Below are 23,118 nucleotides of genomic sequence, written 5' to 3'. Positions count from 1 at the left end.
GTCTTTGACAGTGAAAGGACCTCCTCTGTTTGCTTCTTTCTCATACAACTTGATCAGCAAAAACAAGCGTAGGCCGCTGGCCTCTACACATGCATACATTATCTGCAGGATGTACCGTTTGCACATAGTATCAAAATGAAGTCACTTGTGAATAGGTCAGCAGCAGTTTATGTTTTGCAGGAAGCATAGGAGCCCATTTGAGATCTTCAGTTATGTGGGCAACTGCAAGGACCACCAGCACTTTATTAGGCCATGCATTTATGCCATTTATGTGCCATTCAAGAGACTACAAACTTACCATAGAAATAAATATACGTCCATCTCTAGCCTTGCATGATCTTAGTAATCTCCCTGCTCACACACACACAAGATTCAGCTAAGCAGCTAGTGACCAGGTTAAGTAGGTGAGCTAGAGCTCTGAAACTCAGCAAGCTGGACCATAACTGGATACCCCTGCTTTATGCTATTTGGTCGATATGGACTGAACTGCCAGTTACTGGCTGGCTGCAGATGGGCTACAGTCAGTAATTTTGAATCTACAATGCAGAATATGGTACACTATGGTAGGTATATCAGTAAATAAGGTATATAAGTGGTGTCGCTAATATATGTGTACAATAAGTACAGGCTGAATATACCAGTGAGCTCCACAAACCTCATGTGCTGATTAACCTGCCCTGACAGTCTCACAATAAAAGATGATATAACAAGCCTTTAAGACTTCACATTTGTTTAGCAAAGAAAGACTTGTAAGTCCATATGCATATTGCTTGTACAAGGTCTGTCATCTTCACTGTATTGTAGAGAGAGTGAGTGAGAGTGAGTGCGGGAGAGAAAGAGAGAGAGAGAGTAGACTGCAAATAGTCTGGCTAAGGGCCAGGTATGTGTCAGGCCGAGCCCAAAGATCTTTCGTCTGTGTGTATGTGTGTGTGTGAATATGTGTGTGCGACAGGCAGGCAGGTGCCCCAGCCCTGTTCAGCCTGACTACACACTGATAATTACCCTCAAGTTGCCCCCCCCCCCTCACCTCTGCAGGCCATCCCTCTGTCAACGGTGCAACCTCCCAACCACCCCCAAAGCCTGCACGCACACAGGGCTCCAACACACTGGGGGGTAGGGGAGGGCACACACACACACACTTGTGCTCACATGGGAGGGCATGGTGCGATTTAATCTCTAATGTCAAATGTATCGTTTATCCCAATCTCACCGTCGAAACATAAATCCCATTATCTAAGAATTCCTCTGAGGCTTTAAGCTGCAGAACTGACTGCAACAAAAGATGAACATGATCTGACTTTAGATGTCCATCTCTTCCTGCTTTTTAGCTGTTACATAACGTGTGGTTTGGAGTTATTTGGCCTGGTCTGTCTGAAGAAACAATTCAGTAAAAAATTATAAATTTCCCTAACTTTAAACCTAACTCTAACACTTACACAATTACACTTACACTAACCACAATCCAAAACCGAAACCTTACTCATCTCCTAGTCCTACAACGAACTCTAACTTTGACACCATGGCAAAACCCAAATTAACCCTTTCTCTAGTCCTAAACCTAAAACTAACATTGAGCACGAAGCAAAACCTATCCAACGGTTCAAAACTTAGCTCAAACCTTGCCCCCAGTGCAAAGCCTAAACAGAACCCCCCCCAAAAAAAAACAAAACCTTCCCCTGGTCCTAAACCTAAATCTAACTGTGACCCCAATGCAATGGGCCAAGGGCAGTAGTTGAGTTAGAGCTGGTTAGAGCTCCGGGCAATTGATGACTGGGTTGTGGGTTCGATACCCAGGCTCGGCAAACCTAATGCTTCCCCTGGTCCAAAACTTAATTTTAACCTTGACCCTAATGCAAAGCCTAAGCTTAACTCTTATCCTTGTCCTAAACCAAACTCTAACATCAAAACCTAAACTGAGCAGTCACTAAGCTGACTGCCACTCATGTGGCAATCTATAGGACACTTTCCAAATGAAGTGAAAACATAGAATGGCAAACTCTACCAATTAGCATTGTGCTAACTGCAAGTCCTCACGTACTTGCCTCAACTTTGGTAAAAGTGGTAAAAGCTACTTTTCTTCCCATAGTTTCACAGGTGCAGTGACTGATTGACTTCACATTGTGCTCATTGTGTCCCAGCATTTGAAAGCACCAGGTCTTATCTAAAACTGCGCCAGCAAGGGGAAAGTCACCAATCAAACAGTTTAAGCCAAAGGTAGTAGCTTGAAGCAGACAGCGGTGGAGCGGCCCCTCAGTCCCTGTTGTTTAACGAGCACATTATGGAGATGTGCTACAGATAAACCTGACAGACCGCCTTTATCCAGGAACTCCCTTGCTAGACACACAACACACACACACATACGCGCACCTGTCACGGCCCAGACATGCACAGCCGCCAGACAACTACAGAAGCAGCGATCCCCTGCAGTTTTGCAAGACTAAACAGTGCTATGAGTCACCTAACATGTGGCTGAAATTCCAAAGTTAGCACTCATAGAAGGATGGACCTGCAAATAGCTCGCTGCACCTCCCTGCACTAGTTTGTTTTGCCTTGATTTACCTGCATGCCAAATACACAACTTTCTTCTGCATAGAACTGCTGTTCTTACAGGCCTCATTATATAACAGTGTTATGCAATGGGAACGTTTCAAATATCGGCACGAAGATGTATCCATGTCTCATGCGTGCTGTGGAGGAGACAATACACAGTGTTTCTCTGCTTTGCTTCTGTAATCCTGCAGGTACGAATAAAGTGCACAAAGAATTTATGGCTTCTAGAAACATTTGTGTCCAGGGCATCTTTAGCTGTTAGTTTAGGATGGTAAACTGTGTAAGATCATGCAGTTAATGTGTTTGATTATTATTGGAAAGATGTGGCAAGGTTGAAATGAGTAGTTCAACAAGTTCCCAATCAGCCAAGACATGTTTACTTCTGTTCATTTGCACAGAAGAGTACAGTCTCAGAAACCACATAAACTAACCTGTTAGCTACATGAGCCTCATGGCAATGTAGGAAAGTTTAGACACCGAACATGTCTTGGCTGATCACGTTTGTCTGGGTAAGGGGAAAAATGTGTACATTAAATTTTTTGTTCCAACTATTTTTTATTCCTTGTGTTCAAGTGAAAAACACGAGAGAGAGAGAGAGAGAGAGAGAGAGAGAGAGAGAGAGAGAGAGAGAGAGATTGTTTGAGAGACACATCAAACACAGCATTCTTGGCCTCCTGAGAGGATTTAAAGTGTGTGGATTGAACACATTTCCTCTGACAGGTGTCTGCATGCAGTAAGAGCCAGTCATGTTTCTCTCTCTGCTGATTCCTGATAGCACTGTGATACTATCAGAAAAACATGAAACCTGCCCCCACAAATGCTATGGAATTTTAGCCGCACAACATTTAGCTATACAGTCTACACCCAGAACCTCTGCTGCTATACTGTGATATAGAAAATAAGGAAAGATGCCTTCAGAAATGTTACTGTTGCTAATAATGAATATATGATAATAAACGCCAGTTTTGCAATATTAAGCCATATAGATTTATTTATATTTTATATATATTTTACATTTTTACATGGGATCTCATGGGATAATTTCTTCTTACACAGAAACTACTTTGTGTTTTTATTTCTGTCCAGATCAGCCACGTCTGTCTGTGTTTTTCTGTGTACTCCGCCTCAAAGAAAAGTACAAGAAGAATTACCTGCTGTTTCTGACTGAACTTATCTAGGCTTGTGGACACTCCTACATGACATATTTAGTCTCTCATGGAAAACTATCTGGAAGATATGGAACATTTCTAATTATAAAACAAAAATAAAATCAGCTTGCTGTTAGAGCTTCAACCCAAACTAAACTAAGTGGCTAATGCTAATATTACAATTCATTTTCCAAATCGTCACTTATTGCATTGTGATGCAGTCAGTTAGAAAACAACTAACCTGCCATGAGAAGTACTGCTACTGCCCTCCAGAATGCCTCCAGGATCAAAATGCTATCAAGAAACTCTGGTCCTGGAGGCCTCTGTGTCCTGTACCTTTTTGTGTTATCCAGCTCTAACACACCCACTACAACTACAACTGTTATTGATTTTCTACATAAAAGTAAGTTGCACATCCTCTACAGTGAACACATCTGCACATTTTAATGTATAATGCATGGGTACATGTATTTATTTTGGCTTAATTTACATATTGAGGGGAAAAAATACATTAGACAAAATACAAAGACATTAAATGCAGTGTGTATAAAGATCACATTTAATATGTAATTGTTTTCTAAATTCAACGATTAAATTCCATGTTTACATTTGTTTCCTGTAGAGGATCTGTTTATTCGTTCAACAGCTAAACTGTTGCATACAACTGTACACACTGTATACACTGAAATACTCCCCAAATGCCTCCAGAACTGCCTTCCTCAGACATGCAATCCAGACATGCTCTATCACAGTGGTTCTCAACTCAACCTGTACAATTTCAAGTGTTCTCAGCCTCAAAACAACTAATCCAACACAGTTACCTGGAGCTGAATAAGGTGTCTTAGAGCTGGGAATACTTAAACATTGTAGAACAGGAGCTCTCCAGGCCTAGACGAGAACCCCTGTTCTAGCACTGAGTAGTGTCAAATACAAAAAAGAAGAAATGCTACCATTGCTCATATTAATTTAGAGCTGGTAAAGGCCAATTCTTATATGCTAGAGAGAGCGTTCATGTAATGTAAGCCACAAAATCGAGTCGAGTTATGCCTTTTATATTCTGTGACAGAGACAAGTGGCATCGCGTAGAAGCGGTTTATGTGTGTGTGTATGTGAGAGGTGAGAAGGAGGGTCGGGGGCTCAGGTAGCCCCTGCTGCAGAGTCTGTCATTGCCATGATGCATGATCACGGCACATCACTCAGACAAACTCCAGGATATGATGGCTCATATTACCAGGCCTTCTCCACAAGCTGCTTCCTGAAGAAGGGCAGGCTTTGTGGTCATTAGGAGACAAGAGAGGCCTCCTCCTCCAGGGGGGTCCCAGCATCTTCTGCGGCTAAAAGACAGAACCCGAACTCCCACATCAAAGAGAAGAAAGGCCTCACCCGGAGGAGAGCCACAGCCGCCTGGCCCTGACATTAGCAAAGCTTGCACGTGGAAAATGACGGTGACCTTAAAGTGTGTTTAGAAGGGCTCAGCATTTGAATGGTGCATGTGAAAAAAGGTTGATGTTTGTAGGCGAGTGAAAGGAAAAGTGAAAACGTGAATGAAGAGCGATTTGTTAATGACAGTGCCCTGCAGATGAAAGGAGAGTGATGTGGCACTGTGGTTTTGGTTCCTGTGACTTTGAAAAGAGCAAGCAGAGGAGCTGAAACCAGTCCTGCCGGACAAGGGCCCCAAGAGTGTCGTTTGATGTCTCCTCAATAGGACGGGTTTACCTTTTCTCAGGATCCTTTCTTTCTTTCTTTCTTTTTGTTATACATCTGCCTTCAAAAGAAGACACCTAGCTAGTCCTGCTAGCACCTGATAGTCTGCAATAATCTAACTGGCCAGGCTCACACATGTAAATATCTGTAGATATTTGTGACAGTAAAGGACACATAAGGAAACATTTTTAGGCAAAACCAGCTCTTCATAACAAGGATGACAGTGAGGCGTAGTCCGTTGCAGGTGCTCTGTAGACACTCAGCAAAACTTACTTTCAACAAGCATTCAACTAACAATATTTATTGATATGCACTACACCTAACCATAGCCCTAAACTTAACCTAAACCATAACTGCATTAAAATTACCATTAACTAACCCTAACACTGCTGGTGGTTGTTGTAATGTAGTGAGTAACAACACCACCACCCAGCTGGGCAACCATACCACACTACACCAGTAGGAGTCCTTGGGTAAAACTCTACATACTACATTCACTTACTTGTTTGACATGATTTACATATAAGTAGCTGTGGATAAGAGCTTCAGGAAAATGTCATACATGTAAACTGTTAGGAATCAACTAACAGGAGTTTCATCAGGAGGTTTGTTTAGCATGTATAAATATTTAAATCATAACATATTAATAATCATTTGCAGGTATTTGTAGGTAAATCATGAATTACTTGGAACAGTCAACAGTTACAGTAAATAACCTGAACCTATCACCAAATTATCTGTGTACTTTCCAGGATATATGCAGATTCAATCGCAAGCATTCCAAAACACATGACATGCACTACGTTTTCCAGCAGGCTGAGGTGCCTGCAGCGCCCCATAATTTCTGCTTGCCTGCTTCCATCTCCGAACTCCTCAAGCAGGAGCAAGAAGAGCTGACATACAGGAAACAAACAGCATGCCTGAATTACAGAATACAAGATGAACCGGGAGAGCACATTACATCTCACACACCTGTTGCCCCTGAACTCATTTCATTAAACAGTTAGTTAGTTAAAAAAAAAATCTTACCCCCAATGCAGAATATCAGTCCAAGATTGTACAGGGTTTATGTTTTTGGTTTTGTAATGAAAATACAAGGCAGGTTGTGAAAGCTCTTTTTTCAATTAACATTGGCTTAAATGCACGTCTGCATACACGTCACACCCATTCATTTGTGTATTACATTGTAATACATGATATTGTAACATTTATGTATTAATTTAATTAGTTGTTTGATTTGCTTTCTGAATGTGATTCTGAATATAATATATATATATAAGTTAAGGGCCTTGCTTAAGGGCTCAACAGCGACAGCTTAGCAAACGTGGGTATTGAACCCACAACCCTGTGAGCAATATCCAACAAGACATCACTTCCACAAATATTAAGGGGTTGCAGTCAAGTGTAAGACTCAAAGGTTGACATTCTGAGTTTCTTTGTTCTAATTGGTAATCAAAGTTTAAAGCTGTGGGGGTTTCAGTTACTATTGGCACCATACACCCCACCATACAGGTATCGTCCAACCTACATTTGAAGGAAAGAAAAAGTGCGTAAGGAGCTGCAACCGCTAGTTTTTAACCCCTTAATTCCTTAATCATTACTTTCATCATCCTGCTTAATATAGCCAACTTACTTCATTTACATCTACAGTCCTTTATTTACACTCAAATGGGAGGAGTTGGGGAGGAGGCAGGGACAACCCGCCCAATCAGCTCATTTCTGATGCAATTTTACGCCGATGTTCTTAAAATCCCGACAGGAACACAAATGGACGTTTGAAACTTCTTCTTTATGACAGTGGACAAAAGGCATTGTCCCTCACAATGCACACTTCCCTGCCATGGAGATGTATCCGATACACTGGTGACTTTGCACACGTCAAGCAGAGGTCACCGGAGCCGGCGCTGGCTGCGTGTAAATCACAGCACAAAGGCTCGCAATCCCAGCATTCAACAGGTGCCATAAAGGAAGCTTTGGGAAGTATAGTTTCCAGTGCGCCAAAGAGCCCACAAAGGCTTCTTAAGCATGATGGCCTGAGGACAAATCATACGACACTCTATGACAGGAAATCTCTAAATCGGCCATTGTCCACCACCACATCAAAATCCACCACAAACACACACTTCTACACACACACACACACACATACATGCTGAGGGAGGCCAGGCAGAGTTACAGGCTGCTTGTCTGGTTCCACTGCGGCCAAAAGAAGCATAAAAAGTCACTCTTACCTCAAAGACAAGAGGTATATGAAGGTATCTGTTTGTTTTTTTGTATTTGTATTTGAACATATGTCAGAAATACCAGGGCTGGAAAAGTACAGAGAAACTCCAGGCTTTTGTTTTGTTTTTCTACTTGAAAAGGTTAAGTACTGGTGAATGGTATGTCCTGTACCTTCTCATCTCATCTAAGGTACACAATTAGACCTTAAGGACCATGTTGTGCCAAGTGGTGAATAAATAGAAAAATATAAATAAGACATACACGTCCAGCTTTATTCCACAGACTGATGAAATGTACACAGTAATGTTTGGAACACCATGTCACCACTCTTACCAAGAACATACCACTACATTTACATGCTGCACAGTGTTTAAAAACCGCAGCACTGCTATTATTATCACATCACATCAGAGTGGAAGCCTGTGCCAAAAGTGTCAGAGTTTAACTGACACTGTTGAACAGACACTGTGAAGAGGGAGTGCATAGCTTCAGTCTGCGAAGGGCTGCAGCACAAATTAAGCAAAACATCAATTTCACATTCTAGATATATTCGATCAGTAAATTATTGATAAAAAGCACTGTAAGACTGTTCTTCTGCTCAGGTGTGCTGATGTAATCACAATATAATATAATTATAATCATAATATAATCGTAAAAGAGAATGGTAAGAATAATGAGAGTAATGCTAGTTACTAGTTACAGGTGGTAATAATTATAATAGTGGCAGCCATTGTTAACTTTGTGTCAACTTTAACATAATCATTAGGCTGAGAGCAGTGGCAGAAGGGTGGGCAGCTGGTCTGACGGAGGTGGCAGAGGAGCCCAGCGGTCAGTCTTCCATCAGGTCAGGCAGGATAAGTGGAAAAGGTAAAGAAGAACTTAGAGAAGGTAAAGAAGAACATGTCACACAGAACACGTTTCCAAAATGCTTCAGGCTTGTTTAGATGTTCCTTTGAAAAAAATCTAATGCTGAATTTTGTGTTGAGGAAACAGGAAATCTTCTGATAAAGCTTCCATGAAGGTCATATTTGTGTAGGTGTCGCTGCACAGCAGAACAACGCACCACCACTTTGCTAAAAGGTTTCTGCGGTCAAATGTCTTTTGCGGTCAAACAGGTTTACATTTGCATTTATAGCAGTCCTATAAAGGCAGGTCTCTCTGAAAGGTTTCTTGGTCTTTCAGACCTTAACCTGACCTTCGCCATTACTATTTTCTTCATTATATTATGAACTGAGCCATAGCCCTAATAAGAGTCTGAGAGCTTGGTAAATGTTATCTGAGCATGTGTCCAAACGTCCTTCATTTTTTTCCTCAACAATTCTACAAAACAAAAATAATACATTAACCTTTCTTAAGATTTTTAACCTTTTGGAGATCCATTCATATTCTACTCGCAGATCTTCTCCTCACAGAGATAGTTTGACCAGGGGTGCCCAATCATTTGCATGCCACTGTTTATAAAAGATAAATTGTAAAAAATTGGTTCATCTGTTCAACTTAAAAATTACATTATGTGGTAGCACGCAAATGAACTGGGTTTATTCAATTCAAATAAACACTTTGAATGAACTCATATTTGATTCACAGTATTTATTCGAGTTGAATAAACCCAGTTCAGTTGCTTGTTACCTCATAAAGTCTTTTTTAGGTTAAACGGACAAACCTAGTTTGACAGCATTAAAGGCATATAAACTAAATAGACCTTGCTCAAAACTGAAAAAACAACAAACTTCAGACACTAAACAGGTCTTGACTGATCAACTGCATCTGAGGTAAGGAGAGCATTGTGTAGATTTGATATTTTGCCAAAGAGTCTCTTTAATCTGTCAAATACATTTGTTATGCACAGTGGGAAAACAAGTCGTAATAAAGATTAATAGGGTCATGTATTGGGAAAGGTGTGTTTGAAGTACACAGACAATTAAAAAAGAACTGCTCAAACGTTGATTTAATTATCACTAATACTTTAAAATAATAATCAATAAATGAATAAAGAGAATCAAACAACTAAGAATGCCTATCGCTGTTTCCCCAGATAACAGGCCCATATGGGAACCAGCCAGTTTTGTCCACATGTTTCATGTTGGCCCCGGATAGGCATGCCCACCAGGGTCAGTGATGGGACCAGGAGGGGTTAAACTTGCGCCCCATATAGGTTGTACATTGAATATGGGGCCTAGATGGGGCTCAGTAACAACACGTGTGCATGCCCACTTAGAGCCCATGCCCACCTGGAACCCACCTAGTCCATGTTCCTCCCAAGTGAGTCCCACATTAGCATGTTGGCGCACACTATATGTACAAATGTTTGTGGACACCGCTTACATTGCAATCAGCTACTTTAAGATGCACTCATCGCTGACATAGATGTGCAAATGCACACACACACACAGCTTGTCTAGTCCCTGTGAAGAAGTATTGCCAATAGAATAGGACTCTCAAAAGCAGATAAGCATAATTCTACTGTCACCATGCCTGGAATGGACCAGAGTGTTATAAAGCTTATAGCTTGTATTGTCTTGTTGGCAAATCCAAGCATGAATGTAAACATCAATGTACGGCACATGCCCAATGCATATCTGAGCACTTTCTGACTGTCAATATACTACATCAGGAGTAAGCTGCTCCAGGAACCACTCAAAGCACAGTTAAAACCGGAAGCATCAGGTGGAGATGCCCATCTGTCTGTAAATGTGAGGTAAATAAAGCATAAACAAAGCACAAACAAACAAAAAGAGGACATGGTGGTTCCCTGACTCACATCCTGGTCATTTCATCGTGTCCATGCCCAAGGAGAGCTCCAATATTTGCACAACAAAGTTAACGGAGACATCTGGAATGTTTGCTGAGACGCTCCGTGATCTTTTTGAATATTACAAGGATTCCAACAGCACTTTCCTGGACATTCATTTGAATAAAATGAATTTGGTCTAGGGTCTGAAAGTGATGCTACAGTTAGTCTATAAAGCTGAAAGTTGACTGGAAATATAGTGCATGAATTTCACAGAGGAAAGTTGTTCATGTCCAAAGAAAAAAGTTTTTAGAAAGAAGCAGAGACATAAAGACTGTTATCAGTTGGAGAGGGACAGTATGGCGGATTTAAAACCGGTCCAGCAAATCTCCTGTTTGCGCAGGTGAGTCACAGACGCTGCACACAACATGCATTGCTGCGTCTTTCTCATTTCAAAGTTGGGGGTGGAATCATTTTCACAACTGCCTGCTGCTGCATCAACCTAGAGGAAGATTAATATGCAAAACCATGAGGAATAGGCATGTGCAAAAAAACTGCTTAGGTTGCCAGTGAGAACCTAGCAGATTATGGTGCTCCACATGACTAACCGCAGTATAAATTGTAGAAATTCAGGTGGTTAAACCCTCCACTGTAACCTTACACAGGTACATGCCAGTGTCTGGATGTTTATGTTGCCCTCTAGTGGAATTCATGTGGACATACAAGTAGACCCCAGTCAAAACTAGTGAAAACAACTCATTCACTGAGTAATAACTCAAGGAACAAGGCACAAAAAGTGTACACAACTGTGAAAAAAGAAGAGATAGCATAGCAATGTGCTGCATCTCCTCCAGACAGCTCCATACCATACATCACAGGTAACAATGGCTCTCCCAGCAAGAAAGATGGATGACGTGAGTCAACATTGTTCTACTCAGTCCTTATTGACTGTAGGGATCAGTGCACTGTTGTCTGTGATAACAGAGCGGAGAGCATGCACACATCCTTCCCTCCTTAACCTCCACTCCCGGGTCCATCTAAAGATCACACATGCATCTGGTTGAGTTTTAATCTGCGGTTCAGCACATTGGACTGGAAGCTAAATACCTAATATAGACTGTTTGTTTAATTGAAGGGTTTATGCAGTACTGTCTGTTACCTATTGTTCATTAACAGTTTTTTCAGAAACTCGATTTTAGGACAAAATGTGGAATGTCAACATGAGGATGTTTGTCCTGGGGAAGAATGCAGAATCAGGTCCTTTATACCCTCACAATCATCATGTGTACACACACGCACAACTTGGCTAGGCGCCGTAGAGAAGTACTGCCATTAGAATAAAACTCTCTGAAAGAGATAACCATGAACCAAGTGGCACTATGCCTAATGCCAAAGGTGGGCTAGAGGGGTATAAAAGCCCCCCATCATTGAGCTTTGGAGCAGTATACCTGTGTTCATTGGAATGATGAATGATGCTCATTCTTTCGATGAGTTGGGGAGTTGGGAATGAGGTGGGGTGGTGACCATGCAAAATCCTGACCTCAATAACACTGTTGCCACCGAATGCAATCAAATCCTCACAGCAATGTTCCAAAATCTAGTAGAATGCAGGTGTCCCAATACTTTTGTCCATATTATATATATATATATATATATATATATATATATATATATATATATATATATATATATATATGTATTCAGTCTAATACAAATAAATCAGTCCGAAGCATGAATACAGCTCTCCTCTGCCTTTACTAAAGAGTCCATGAAGACATCATTGACCATCAATGACTCTCTGAACAAGTAGCCGAAGTAACCCCCCCCAACTGTCAGCATTGCTCTAAGCTGCTTGTAGCTTCATTTGCATGTGGTCATTACAAGCTCATTATGTGCGTACACTGGCTTAACATAAGCAGGAGCTTCTCGCTCTGTTGATTTAGTGTTATTACCAGAGTAGCATTTTGCCCAGACCAAAGCCCTCTTTAACTATGCATTGTGCTGCTGTTTGTTGGAGCCTAAACATGATGTTTGCTCACGGTTGTAAAAAATCTCCTCATAGACTCTACCCCTTAAATACACCGAAGTCCACCCGTAAAACTATGACAGATTAGCGTAGCTTAGCAGGGGGCACTACAGGCCAATTAGGCCAACATATCTCTGCTCAAGTCAAATAAAGGGGTAGAGCAGGATTCATTGCGACTGCAGTACAGTACAGTACAGTACGAGTGAGAAAAGTAAACACACTGTTAATCACTACGAGCTTCTCTCTTGGTCCACCATGAACTTTCAGGTCACGCTTTTAAACATCAGCTAAGAAATGAAAACTGGCAGCCTCGGCTCCTTGTTTGAATATGAGTACCGCTCACAATGTGCAAGTTGTTCAAACAGTCATGTGTGCTTAGGGTGATAAAAGCCCACGACCAGTGATTTGGGTAAAACAATATTAGCACTTTAGCACCGTGGGAGAATGTGAGGAGTCCTCCAGGGCTCGATATTAAGATCAGTTTGTGTTTGCTTAAATATTCCAGTTGTGCAATGCCTACTGATGTCGGTTCAGCCAGACAGACAAGTGCAACATGTGGCTTTGGCAAGACCCCCCTCAGCTTTGCACGTGACATCTAAAACTAGCAGACAGGTACTGTACAGGGCATACCGCAACACACCGACACACACACAAAGGGCTAGTGTGTGGCCTGGGGCTGGGAAAAGATGAAAGGTGAGGTGATGAGTGGACCAGATGAAACAGCTCCCATAACGGTGGGAGCATCTCAGGCAGGCACAAAGGGTGAAAGGTTTCTCTTGTCTGAGCAGTGTGTGTGCCAGCAATGAGAGGCATTTAGCAGAAGGCTTACGTTTCACCTGGTCAGGCACACTACAGACCAATCATCATTTTTTTCAAAAACACAATTTACCAACCAACAGGACAGCTAGTTTAACCAAGGAGTCCTTCCAAAATAGTCCTTAACAGTCAGCGAACTTGACACACAATCTTAAATTATTGAGAATTGATTTATTGTAGAGAAACAGGCACATTTGGATTCCTTTACCTCTGCAACATACATATACATATTTTCTATGCAACCATTAAGCATAAAACCATTTACCTGACATTGCATGGGTCCCCCACAAGATCACTGAAGGTGAATCATAGACGTAGACGTTAGCAATGAGTCTTGGGTGCCCATGACCCTGTCCCCGGCTCACCACTTGTCCTTCGTTGGAGCACTGATGTTTTGAAGATGCTCTGACCTGTCCTCTCACTATCACAATTTGCTTTTTGTCAGAATTGCCTTAATCTTTCCCATTTTCCCTGCTTCCAACACATCACTTTCAAGAACTCACTGTTCACTTGCTGCCTAATAGCCTGCACCCCTTGACAGGTACCATTGTAACCAGATAATCGAATAATCTAATTCACTTCACCTCTCCGTGGTTTTAATGTATTTAATGTTGATGATGGTAAAACAGTGATAAATCTCCTAACTATCACTGTGCAAGTCAAAGACGAAAAGGACCACCCAGACTGTTATCAGTGAAAGGTGCTAGAGCCACCATCTGTTATTGTAAGGGGGTCATCAGTGACCATCGATGACCCTGCGTAAGTGTGGAGGTACCACTAACTGGATGAGTGTGTTGGGATTTTAGAGAGACCTATGCTGCCATCAAGAAGCCAATGTCTATTCCCAGGATGTCCAAGAGCATGGCTTTATAGACACTGACCTGTCTGCAGTCCAGATCTGTCTCTTACTGAAAATGTATTCACAGTGTTGACTGCAAATGAGCAAAAATGAGCAGTTCCCAAACATTAATAAACGGTAATTAACAGGAAAGATGATGTAACACCGTGGTAAACAAGCATCTGTCCCAACATTTTTTGGAAGGTGCAGAAGGAATCCAATTGTACAGTTGGTGAAATAGAGTCAGGTTGGTCAGTAAAAAAACATTTGATTTTTTTTTTACTGTTTTTGTCAGTTAGATAAAGGCTCAAGAAAACCTTCTTATATCACAGACAACTTGTGTTTGTAAAGGTAGAGACTTTTCACCTTTAGAAATGGCTAAGGCCACCACTAGATGACCAACGTTGTTTCCAATATGTCCTGGTCTTTAGTGACCTCATGTGGTAGGATTGTTTTACTGCAAGATACATGCAGGTCATTCCTCTACAGCAGTGGATCTGAGCTCAGACCCCCTGCACGGCATTGTACTTGCCCTGCTCTAACACACAACTATACCATATGTAGGGTAAATTAGCCTGAGCATTGGGGCGCTTCTTGTTTGAAGATGGCTGGAATTTGCTCAGTTTAATTGCTACATGAACTTCCAGGAGGATTTTAAGCAAAGTAGACACACAAAAAAATGTCTCCTTTGGAAGAGAATGATCACAAGAGGTGAGACTGTTTGATTAACCTGCACAAAAACAGATTTCAGCTTTAGCAGAGACCAACCCAGATCCCTCACCTAAACCAGAAACATTGCTTAAACCCCACCAACAAACTGCACTCATGTTGCAGCAGGAGTGGCACGGTGGCACAGCAGTTAGTGTGCATGCTGCATAGCTCCAGGAGTCTGGGGCTGTAGGTTTAATCCTTGATCCAGCCACAGTCTGTGAGGAGCATGGTGTGTTCTACCTGTGTCTGTGAGGGATTTGTACTGGTGCACTGGTTTCCTCTCAAAAACAGGGGGGGAGGGGTGGTATCCTGTATACCTTGCACTTGCCTTTATCCAGTGATTGTGAGTAGGCTCTGCTCCCAGGAAGACGTGGATAAGAAGATGAAGGAAGGTTGTGGAGTTCACAAAAGGTTTAGAGATCTGGATCCTTTTTATGGAAAAATGCTTTCTCTATCATCATCAGACCTTTTTAGATCATTCAGAATTATTAAGTTGGGTAAAGGGAGTGTTCATGTTTCAAACATTTTGTGAAATGAAACAAAACCAGCGCTAAATACTTTTCCTCTGTGCCACAGCTGTATGATGATTCAGGATAATCCTGAGAACAGAAGACATTTGATTAACAAATGAAATTTTATCTGGCATGTTAATTCCACATTAAGTGAGACTGCGTCTGTAGAGCACTTGTGTTTGATTGACAGGCCCTCAGCACACACTAAATTTACATTCATTTGAATGAGCTCAACAATGAGGATAACACTTCAGTACTCCTCCAGGCAGTGATGTTCTTTCACACGGCCCATGGAAAGTCTACAGTTCATGTTATATTGCACTTCACTTTAAGAGTCTCTCTGACCTGCAGAAATACCCTCCCTGTGTCTCTGTTATACCGTGTCCTCACAGCAATGAAGTGTTCAAGTGTAGCATCCAGTCACAAACCCTTCAGGAAGCCGGAAGTCACCCAGTCTGTTCGGAATCAAATCACATGCAGTACTTTGGCTTTCTGGAATGACTTTTTGAGATGAATGAATGAATTAGACTCTAAATAAAGTAAAGAAAGAGAGAGAGAGTCACACTGCACACACGTCAGTCAGAAGACTGATTCATTATCTCATCATTTTATTATTTATGATAACTGAGTTTTCAGCTAGTTTGCTAATCGCTGAATTACCTCAATACAAATCACCCACTCGTCGTTGTAGTGTCGTGAGTATGTGATTATCTGGCAAATAATTATGCTCATTTTGTATTTTCTTGTTTGTGGTAATCATGCTAACCGCTAGGACTCACCTCACTGCTGCCATGTCTGTTACACATAGGTTTTTGTACTGTACTGTCATGTAGTAGCTGTGTAATGAGCATATGGCATCACTCTTATAATGTAGTTTGCTGCTAAGGCTTATAAACAGATGTGGCTATTTTTCGGGTTTTGTAAAGAGACATACACTTCAGTACTCATGCAGAAGTTGGCACTTATGTACACTCGATCCCTTGATCATATAACCAACTTCATTTCACCTAATGAAGTGATGGAAAGGCCCTCAAGATGGCTTCAGGGATTTCCCTGAGGTCAAAAGGTGATGCTAAGTGAACAAGGGCCCAAAACATTTAGGTTTTTTGATGAAAGGTAGCTGTTGAGGTGGAGCATTAGCGCCCTCTGTGGCTCGCAGTTGATTTCAAGTTTGGCTAGTTTTGTAATTGATGCTCACTAGAATGATAAAACAAGGCAATAGAGGCAATACATAACTCATAAGTATTCTTAAATTCCACTGAACAGGTAAACATGACAGGACGAACAATTCACACAGCAGTGGGATACACACAGTATAGCTAAATCAACTCCCAATTTTCACCAAAAAATAAGTGCACAATTTACTGACTGCTAGTAAAAGTGAAATGTGAATGCTCCAAATCTGATGCGACTGAATCACCATCTTCAGACTGAAGCCTCCCTGTGTTTTTACACTGTGTTTTTCTGTGATGTCTGATGCTGTAGGCAGGGCTGTGGCTGAGCTGAAACACGAACTGACGTACACAGATAAATAATGATAGACAGATTCAAGCAAAGGATTTTAGACAGACATAGACTGCTGATCAATAAGTCATTACTTCCTGTAAACACATTCATGTAGCCTTTATTACATGTATAAATGTATATAGACACCAAGTAAACAGTCAGTCGGAAGTGTGGGAAGCAGGATGAAATCAGACAAGATCCAAATTGGGATGGCTAGATGGTCTGAACATCTTTAAAACATCAGGCAGATCATATGCGGTGTTCCCAGTATGCAGTGGTCAGTACCAGCCAAAAGTGCTATGTGATATGACAACCAGTAAACCTGTGATAGGGTCATTGGCGCCCAAGGCTAATTAAAGCATTGGGGTACTGAAGGCTAGACCGTCTGGTTTGATCCAACAGAAAAGCTACTGAAGCACAAATGGCTGGAATTTTTTTTTTGCCTGCTGGGTCTTATGGAGCCCATGACCTACACAGTGGTAAGTATGCAATGCACATGTATTCAAAATCTTAGTGTGCGAGTTGTGAACGTTGCACCGGTCTGAGAGAGAATGTGCCTATTAAAGTGTAGCACGTTTCCTGAAGTAATACATTGCTTCGGAGGGAGATTACTGAAACTGAGAAACAAGGAGACTCTCAAAGCTAATGTCTCCTCACTCATGCTGGGAGGATGCTAGTAATCTAGTGAACACACATACATACACATACAGAGACAATTTTACCATGCCTTATTATTGAGGTAACATCTTCTCAGCTAAATCCTCATAATGTCATTCTGCGATCTCTTAAGCATCTGTGGATATGAAAGCAATTTAGCAAGGCTGTAATCATGAGATTAGCTACAGAAGGAGACTCTCAAAACATTGACAGATACAGCAGGCCTCACAATGGCTCTCGTTTCCTCTCTCTGCGTGCCTCGAGACGCAATTACTCAGAAAACAGGAAATTAATTCATCTCACTACCAAACGCCTGCAATTTCTATAATGCTTGGATCAGGAAAAGTTGCCATACGATTCTTCACAGGACGAATCTGTGACTAACAATCCTTCATTGTGGATTACGCCGCAATCTCTGTATCCAATTACATTGAAGTTGGCCTAATGCATGGACATTAAATTACTGAAACACGATTTAACCGTTTCTGAGGAAAATTAGCCGACGTCTATTATGCGAATGTGAACGCTCTGAAGATTGCATTTCAGTGGCTCCATGCTCAGAACAATGCTAGGAAAGCGCCATATGGCTGTGTGGAGTTGAGCCCCCTTTTTCTGTTAAGCACCTTGACGGAATTGATCATGCAAAGAGGCAGAGGAGGGGGGAGCTCCTAATTGAATGAGTTGTAGCAGCAGCACTTCAAGCCGAGGCCTGCAAGAGGAGGCGAACACTGGAGTTGATGGTGGGGTGTGTGTGTTGGGGGATGGGGGGTGGGTGGGAGGGGGGGGGGGGGTGCTGGTAGAGCAAGTCAAATTCCCACATGTAGGTGTAAATTACCATTGGTTCAGACAGCAGTGCGATCAAGGAATTACCCAACACAGCAGAGGAGGCCTGTCCTATTGATCGGTCTGAGGAGATGTTTGTAAACTGGCAATAACGCCCCCCACATTTTCCGCTCCGCCGCCAGGGAGGGCTTTGACCTCCAAAAGCAATTTCTATAGATCAGCTTGCACTCAGCAGGACTCATCCCGGTTCCGCAAGGCCGGTAACCCGAGATCCCAACCCACGGCCGGCCTAATGCACTCTATGGATCGTGCTGCTGTCTGGACCGCACAGTTAGCTGAGGCTCTGGGTGGTTTGGCAGGGTGGTCGCTATACCACCCCAGAGGTGCATTAACGGCAGCTGAACCTGCCTAGCCCTCAGATGCCTAACGCTGACCAGGAGGCATGGAAAGGAACGGGAAGCATCCTCAGGTCCGGGCTAACATAACTGACCTCTCGTTTGATCTCTGCAGGAGTGCCATCTAGAATTCTTGGAGCTGCAGTCACCAAAGGTTTATCTCCAGCTGATTTTGCAATTTACTTAGCATTACCATCCACAAGTATGAAACCTCAGATAAATCCTACAGAAAGTCTGCCCTCCACATATCACAGAGTGTGATATCCCCCCAGGCCACACACCAACACACCACACTATACCATCACTGGGAAAGACTCCAAACACTACATTCACTTCTTGGGGTAACATGGCCGCACTGTAAGTCCCACTAGATAACAGTGTTTAGCTGATGTCATAAACGTAAACCTAGCTCTACTAATCAGTTTCCTGTTTATCAAAGAAGGAATCTGATGCCATTGCTTGAAGGCACTGGCATTTCCCTCTTCTGCAAGAGAAATTCCTTTGAATCCTTGCTTAGGGGGTCATGGGAAGACATGCTAAGAAGCTTGATCAAGTAGTCCTATCTAATGTTGACTCATTATTAGTAATGGTAGCATTTGTGTATTAGCTAATAAATACTGATCACATATTGTCCTAGCAAAGGGAAATGGATAACCTCTGAATGAATCTGGAGTACAATTTATTTCTAAAAACCATTGGGAATGAGGCCAGTACAGGACAGCTGGTTCAGATGTACAATCATTTAATTACTGTCAAATGTAGTTTACAAACGGGTAAGACAAGTACCATTTTCAAGAAATATACAAGGACACAAATCATCTCACACAATCATTTTGTGCAGTTTTCCATCTCTGGGGAAGGGACCTTATTTTCCAGGAAGAGAGAGAGAGAGAGAGAGATGGGGCAATGTTATCCTTTCTGACCAAGAATTCACGATAGGTTTAAAGATCAGACTGCATTACGGAAAGATTTCTTGCCTCTTATCAAGATTACATCATTTCAAATGTTCATTTGTACAGATGTATTTATTTACAGAAAAAAAACAGCTGGGGTGGTGAGGAGGGGAAAGACAGGTGGTGTTCATTTAGATAATGGTGCATTTAAAACAAAAAAAGGCAAAACCAAAAATGGCTATAACCAAAGCAACATTTAACGGTTTATTGTTGTATTCGGATCAGCAATGACCTTCTTTTCTTGAATTCCTTTTTTTTCTTGCTTACATTAATACAGAAAAATCACAGAATACATAGTTGTACAAATACAAAAGCACACCATCTCACTCCTGGAGAGCACTTAGGGACCAGGCCAACTGTCAATTTTTCCAATCCTAACAGACCCATCTTAGAGAGGAAAAAAAAATATATCACACATTCATATGAACCCATCTCTGAGATGAAACAACCAGAGGCATATCTGCTCAGGTGTCTGGATGTACCAAACGTACAGCAAACGAAATGAAGATGAATGAGTCGTTATGATCCTCTGAGTGAGTTTAGTCTAGTCTCTTTCCCCCCCCCCATTATTGGAATTATCAGGGTCATGAAGGATAAAAGAAAGCCTCTCAAGTCACAAAATAAAGCAAAGAAATAGACACTCTCCCTTGCTTTAGATTGGAATCTACAGTTTATCCTGTATATCGAGTGGGGGAAAAAATGTACAGCCTAAATCTTTAAAGCCTAGTTTGAGTAGTTCTTAATATTACTTAAATTTCTTCCTGTACAATGAAATACAACTTCAACCTCAAGACAACATCTGTTTAAAAATACAGAGGGTTTTTTTGTTTTCACCAAGATTGAAACATAAGCCCCTCCCTCTCCCACCCATTCCCTGCCCCAACTAAAACTGGACTTCATCAATATATACTTCTGCGTGTATGTCTGCCTTCTATTTTGCCACGTTCTTTTTTTTCTTTTTTTTGGAGCGTGTGTGTGTGTGTGTGTGTGTGTGTGTGTGTGGGTGTGTATACAAGTGTGTTTTCTATGTCATTTACTCACAACACTGTAAACATACATAGACTATAATACATGTGCTTGCACTGGTTCATTGAATTTGGTTGACTTCACTAGAACACCACAAAAAGAAGTGTAAGTCTGGGGGAGTTAAAAGAAAACAGACATATCCCAGGGGAAGTGGGGGGGATTACAGCAGGCGCTTGTTGAGGTTGTTTGTTTGGAAGAAAAGATGGAGAGTTAACTATTACTTGTTTATTTATTATTATCATTGATATTTTCTTCATTATCATAATTAATTATTTTCTTTTATATATATATTTTTTAAAGTCTGTCCCTGCCTGGGTAGAGTTCCAGCCAGAGACCAGCTCACTGGCCTTGCTGAAGGGAGGTCCCACACTCACACAAACACACACAGACACGCACTCTCATACACACACAGCAGCAGCAGCAGCAGCAGGAGGAGGAGGAGGAGGAGGAGGAGGAGGAGGAGGAGTACAACAGGTGAATCGCTCCATCGTTGCGGTGAGGGGAAAGGAGATGTCGTTCCTTCAGAGAAAGTGTGACTGGACAGGAACACATGGCTTGAACCTGCACCACACACTGACTGCCACTAGGTGGCAATGTGACAGGTCTGCAAAGGTGAGGGGAGCTTTTGGCTTGAGTTTTTCATTGGGGGATGCCAAGTCCGTATGCAGTCCCCATGCAGTCCAGTGCTGTGTCAAATGTTCACTGTCAATATCAGCGTGACACTGGCCTGCTCCTCTCAGTCTGGGAGAGCGCAACAGAAAGGTTGGGGGATGCAATAAGGGAAGGAAACCAAAGTCCACCAGAGCAAAAATGGAGTTGTGGAAAAAGGAAACAATCACAGGAGACGACAGGCTAGTTCACAAGTACACACGTCGGAGGTCCCCTGGTGAAGTGATGGTGTTGCACTGTGGGCAAAGTTTCTTGTTTCCCTGTTAAAGAAAACAAAAAGAGGCTGGTTAGTTGGCTCTTTGTTGACTTGATGAATGAAAGATCAATGGAAAATAGTGGGAAAATGTGTGAATGCTGTACCAGTCAGACCACCCTGTTAGACAGGGCCATGCCCTTCCCTCTATTACCCATAAACGCCACGCAGTAGAGAAAGCACAGAAGGAGCAGTGCAGTCTACTGTAAGACATATCAGTATGGTCCAGAAAAAGCCATCACCGTCAGCTAAGCAAAGTCTGCAACCCTAATTCAAAACAGAGTTTAAAAGGCCTACTGCAAAAAAACACACGCTCCGAGTGAAGGCCAGTAGTGGTAAACTGTTACATTTCCCCTGCCAGACAGAGAGAGAAATCCCTGTAGTTGTGTGTATGTGTACTAGAAATAGATGGATCTGAAAAGAGGGATGGATGTGCAGACAGCGGCATAACCATGAGGAATTTATGTACCACTGCCGATAATATCCACACAGAGCCTTCACACACCTCTGCCACACAGGACCAGTCTTAAAACACCGTCACGCACCTCTAAGGACGGAGGGGCGTACTAACTGTCGAGAGGGCAGGCAAGAGCTCCGGTTCAGAAGAGCAGAAGCAAGGGCAAGAGAACACACATCTGTGAACAAACACAGGCGTCTGGGAGCTGGGGATGCCAGCACATGAACATTTACTCACATTCTGGTCAGTAATGTTTCAATCTTCTCTCAGACAACAGCTCACTTTAAATTATATAGCATGACATGCTAACCAATGGTGCAGTCTGGTCTGAAGTAACAAGCACACTGTGACATAAAGCCAGCTACATAAATAAACCTGCATCTTATCAGCATGTAAGCCAATAAAGCATCCCTGTTCCAAAATATAAATTCTGCTTGGCCAAGACAGCTAGTACAAAACCACCTGTGTATGGTTTAATTTTAGATATTTTGTTCCATCCACCACTGTGTTTCCTTTGCTTTGGTTGGTGAGGGTTACCTGCGCTTTTACAACAGGCTCCTCCCTCAGCTCTGTGCAGCAGCACAGGCTCTAACCAAATTACACGCATTTACTTTGATCAAGACGCGAGGAGCCCTGGCGCGCTGCTTTTATTGCTGTCTTCAGGCAACAGTTTTAATGCCCACATTAGTAACAAGCCTCTATGACACACAAACGTCCCCCCTCCCTTCTTTTCCTTCATCAGCGTTGTACACAGAGGGCCTTGTGAGGAGAGGACAGGAAAAAGGCTGATTTAATCTAACACATATTGAAAAAGGGCTGAGGCTGTGAAACGTTTATTTATTGCTTCCTCATGTAGCAGCAGAATAGGCTCAGCTCCCCCAAGAGGAGCGGCTGAAAAGAGCTTAGTGCGTAGGAGGACAGATGAGGTGAGGGTGTGTGTGTGTGTGTGTGTGTGTAGCAGTTGTACAGGGATTTTAAACAAGTCTTCTGACTAAAGGTATACTCAGGAAACGCTTGGTGATCAATGTGTGTTGTCACACTCTACTGGTTAATCAGATCTGTATAAAGACGCAGGGTTCTCACCAGAGTCCTAAGCCAGCATTCTTCACAGTGGACGTGCCAACACTGGATGGAGGTGAGAGGCGCTGTGTAGGAGTCCT

The 23,118-nt window shown here is 42.2% G+C and overlaps 1 protein-coding gene across 8 annotated transcripts in view; it reads right to left on the bottom strand.

The window, feature by feature from the left end:
• Positions 1–19,325: 19,325 nt before the first annotated feature.
• The window catches only part of rnf220a (ring finger protein 220a), a 126,523-nt gene continuing 122,730 nt past the window's right edge, over positions 19,326–23,118 (bottom strand). For all 8 annotated transcript variants that reach the window (XM_072688215.1, XM_072688220.1, XM_072688218.1 and 5 more), the window contains 2 exons: positions 23,042–23,116; positions 19,326–21,508 (listed from right to left, as the gene is read on the bottom strand). In XM_072688215.1, the coding sequence (XP_072544316.1) occupies positions 21,437–21,508; positions 23,042–23,116 (147 nt within the window). In that variant the 3' untranslated portion in view covers positions 19,326–21,436. The remainder of the gene's footprint in view (positions 21,509–23,041; positions 23,117–23,118) is intronic.

The sequence above is a fragment of the Salminus brasiliensis genome, chromosome 9 (assembly GCF_030463535.1).
Source record: "Salminus brasiliensis chromosome 9, fSalBra1.hap2, whole genome shotgun sequence".
Classification (NCBI taxonomy): Eukaryota; Metazoa; Chordata; class Actinopteri; order Characiformes; family Bryconidae; genus Salminus; species Salminus brasiliensis.
This window is presented reverse-complemented; position numbering and strand designations above follow the sequence as displayed.